At 36.0% G+C, this 2,553-nt stretch overlaps 1 protein-coding gene across 1 annotated transcript in view; it reads right to left on the reverse strand.

Annotated features, from left to right (window-relative positions):
• The window catches only part of APC (APC regulator of WNT signaling pathway), a 114,617-nt gene extending 112,853 nt beyond the window's left edge, over nt 1–1,764 (reverse strand). Inside the window, exon 1 of the mRNA XM_042781877.1 lies at nt 1,630–1,764. Within this exon, the coding sequence (XP_042637811.1) occupies nt 1,630–1,764 (135 nt within the window). The remainder of the gene's footprint in view (nt 1–1,629) is intronic.
• Nucleotides 1,765–2,553: the final 789 nt, after the last annotated feature.

Consider the following 2,553-nt stretch of genomic DNA (forward strand, 5'->3'; position numbering starts at 1 on the left):
GTAGTGATACTGCCTCGGAAACCCAAGGAGGGGTCGCTATGAGTTGGGGCCGACTCGACGGCACATAACAACAACAACAACAACAACATAGTTTGTAGTAGGAGCTCTGGTAGCACAGTGCCTAAGGCAGTTGACTGCTAACCAGAGGGCTAGCAGTTCAAACCCACCAGCCACTCCTTGGAAGGAAGGTTAGGCAATCTACTTCTGTAGTGATACATCAGCCTCGGAAACCCAAAGAGGGGTCACTATGGGTCAGGTCCGACTCAACAGCACATAATAACAACAACAACATAGTTTGTAGTAAGAAAAAGAATAATGTTTATTTATTGTTGTTGTTGTTTATTTATAGTCAACTTTATTATTTATAGTCCACTTTATTTATTTATTTATTGTCCACTTTATTTCAAAAAGAATGTGAGGTAGATATCTTTGCGATCTGGGGACAATTTTACCATAGAAATGGAGAGGGTAGAAAGGACTTTTAGGTATAGAAAGATAAGTAAAATAATAGAACAGAACATTTCAGTAAAAGGTTGAATCATTATGATATTAAAAAAAAAAAACCCACTGCCATCAAGTCAATTTAGAGTCAGGAGCAAAAACACCTACATTTAAGTGATACCCAGAAGCCTGAAGAATGAGGAAGATCTTGAAATGCATATACAGGGAGTACAAATAACTAGAAGAAAATAAGAAATGAGTAAGGAATGAGACTAGTGAGCAGACAGGAAGACTGGGTGAAGAACTCAGATGTTAAAAATAGTCCAGGGACAGAAACAACACAAAACAAGGCTAATTCTTAAAAAGGAAAGGAGACAACATTTTGTTGTTGATGATCTCCAAGTCTATAATGTTATTCAACTTAGTGAGAGGAGAATCAGTCTACATTACTGGAAATTGTAACAGCTAAAATTTTAACTACAATTATTTTGAAATGAACATTATTTCCCCCACTACAGATGGAATATTTTATAGCTTTTCTTGGAAATTATCACAGTTTTTCAGTGCTATTTGGCAAACCAATCGTAGGATTTGAAAGCACAATGGAAATCGTCTGAGCCTATATCCTCCAAGACAGACAGACTTATTTTCCAAGCAAGTTCAGACGGATTAAACCAAGGGCCATATACCTCAGGCAAAGTCAGGAATAGGACCAGGTACTGATTTTAAGTTCAAACTGCTCTCATTATGGGACCCTGATTCTCTTGATAATCTATCACTGCAGCACTTACGTAATGACAAGATCTGAGGGAGTCAAGTGGGAAGGCTCATTTCATGTTTAGGATATATTCTAAAGTTGTGATGCTAGTTTCTATGAACTACACAGAAAACCCAGCCTCATTACCCAGTGATGCTAAAGCTGGTCTCTTATTTTTTTAAGCTTAAGAACAATTAAGAATTAACTAATCATTGGCAGTCTACATCAATTTTCTTTGAATGATTCAGGAAATGAATCCAATATACCTTATTTAAAAATATAAGTGTTAACCTTTGCAAGAAAGAGTTTATAAATCACTGCCTAATTTAAAATACACTTTTAAGTAATTAAAGTGTCTTGTTCCCAACTTCGTAAGAGAGATTTCGGAATAAAAATGGATAAACTACAATTAAAAGTCACAGTCTTGATACCTTCATATTAGATGCCTCAGTTTCCAGTTTTGTAAGATGATTGGAATTATCTTCTAGCTCTTGTCGAAGATTTGAGTTCTCCATCTTCAGTGCCTCAACTTGCTTTAACAACTGATCATATGAAGCTGCAGCCATCCTTGGCTACCCTTGGACCTATAAGGTTAAAAAGGATTTTGAAATTCACTACTCAAAACAAAACAAAAAACAGTGGCTGCTTATTTACAACAAAAGGGATTAAAAACAAAACAAAAACATTTATTAACAAGAATTGCATTAATATGCTAGTTTCAGTCTCAAGATAATACTGTTCAAGTAGCAGAATCTATAAAGATGAAAAGCTGGGGTCTTAGTTGAAGACAAACAGTAATAAATAAAAGAGACCTTCAGTAATGTTTGACTACATTTGCATTTTTATAGGTGGATGAGAATTCTGTGAGGTTAGACTTTTTTGAGTTTCAAAGATATTTTATAGGCAGAACTTAGGAAATATAATCATTAATAAAAAGTGTATTTGTATTAGTAATATTAATTTATTTTTGATTTTGCAATAATTTAGACACAACTCAAATTTTTTCCCCCCCCAAGAAAATGTGTAAGAATCTAGTCACAACATTCTCAGAAAAAGAAGAATCAGAATTTTAGAGCCAGGAAGGATTAATGAGATTGTTGTTACTGTGAGGTGCCGTCGAGTCACCTCCTACTCATAGCAACCTATGAACAACAGAATGAAACACTGCCCAGTCCTGTGCCATCTTCACGATCCTTGCTATAACTGAGACCATCACTGCAGCCACTGTGTCAACACATCTTGTTGAGGGCCTTCCCCTTTTTCCCTGACCCTCCACTTTACCAAGCATGATATCTTTCTCCAGGGAATGGTCCCTTCTGACAACATGACCAAACTAGGTGAGATGAAGTCTGGCC

The sequence above is a fragment of the Orycteropus afer genome, unplaced genomic scaffold, assembly GCF_000298275.1.
Source record: "Orycteropus afer afer isolate SDZICR_OR568_19922 unplaced genomic scaffold, OryAfe1.0 scaffold00191, whole genome shotgun sequence".
NCBI classification, from domain to species: Eukaryota; Metazoa; Chordata; class Mammalia; order Tubulidentata; family Orycteropodidae; genus Orycteropus; species Orycteropus afer.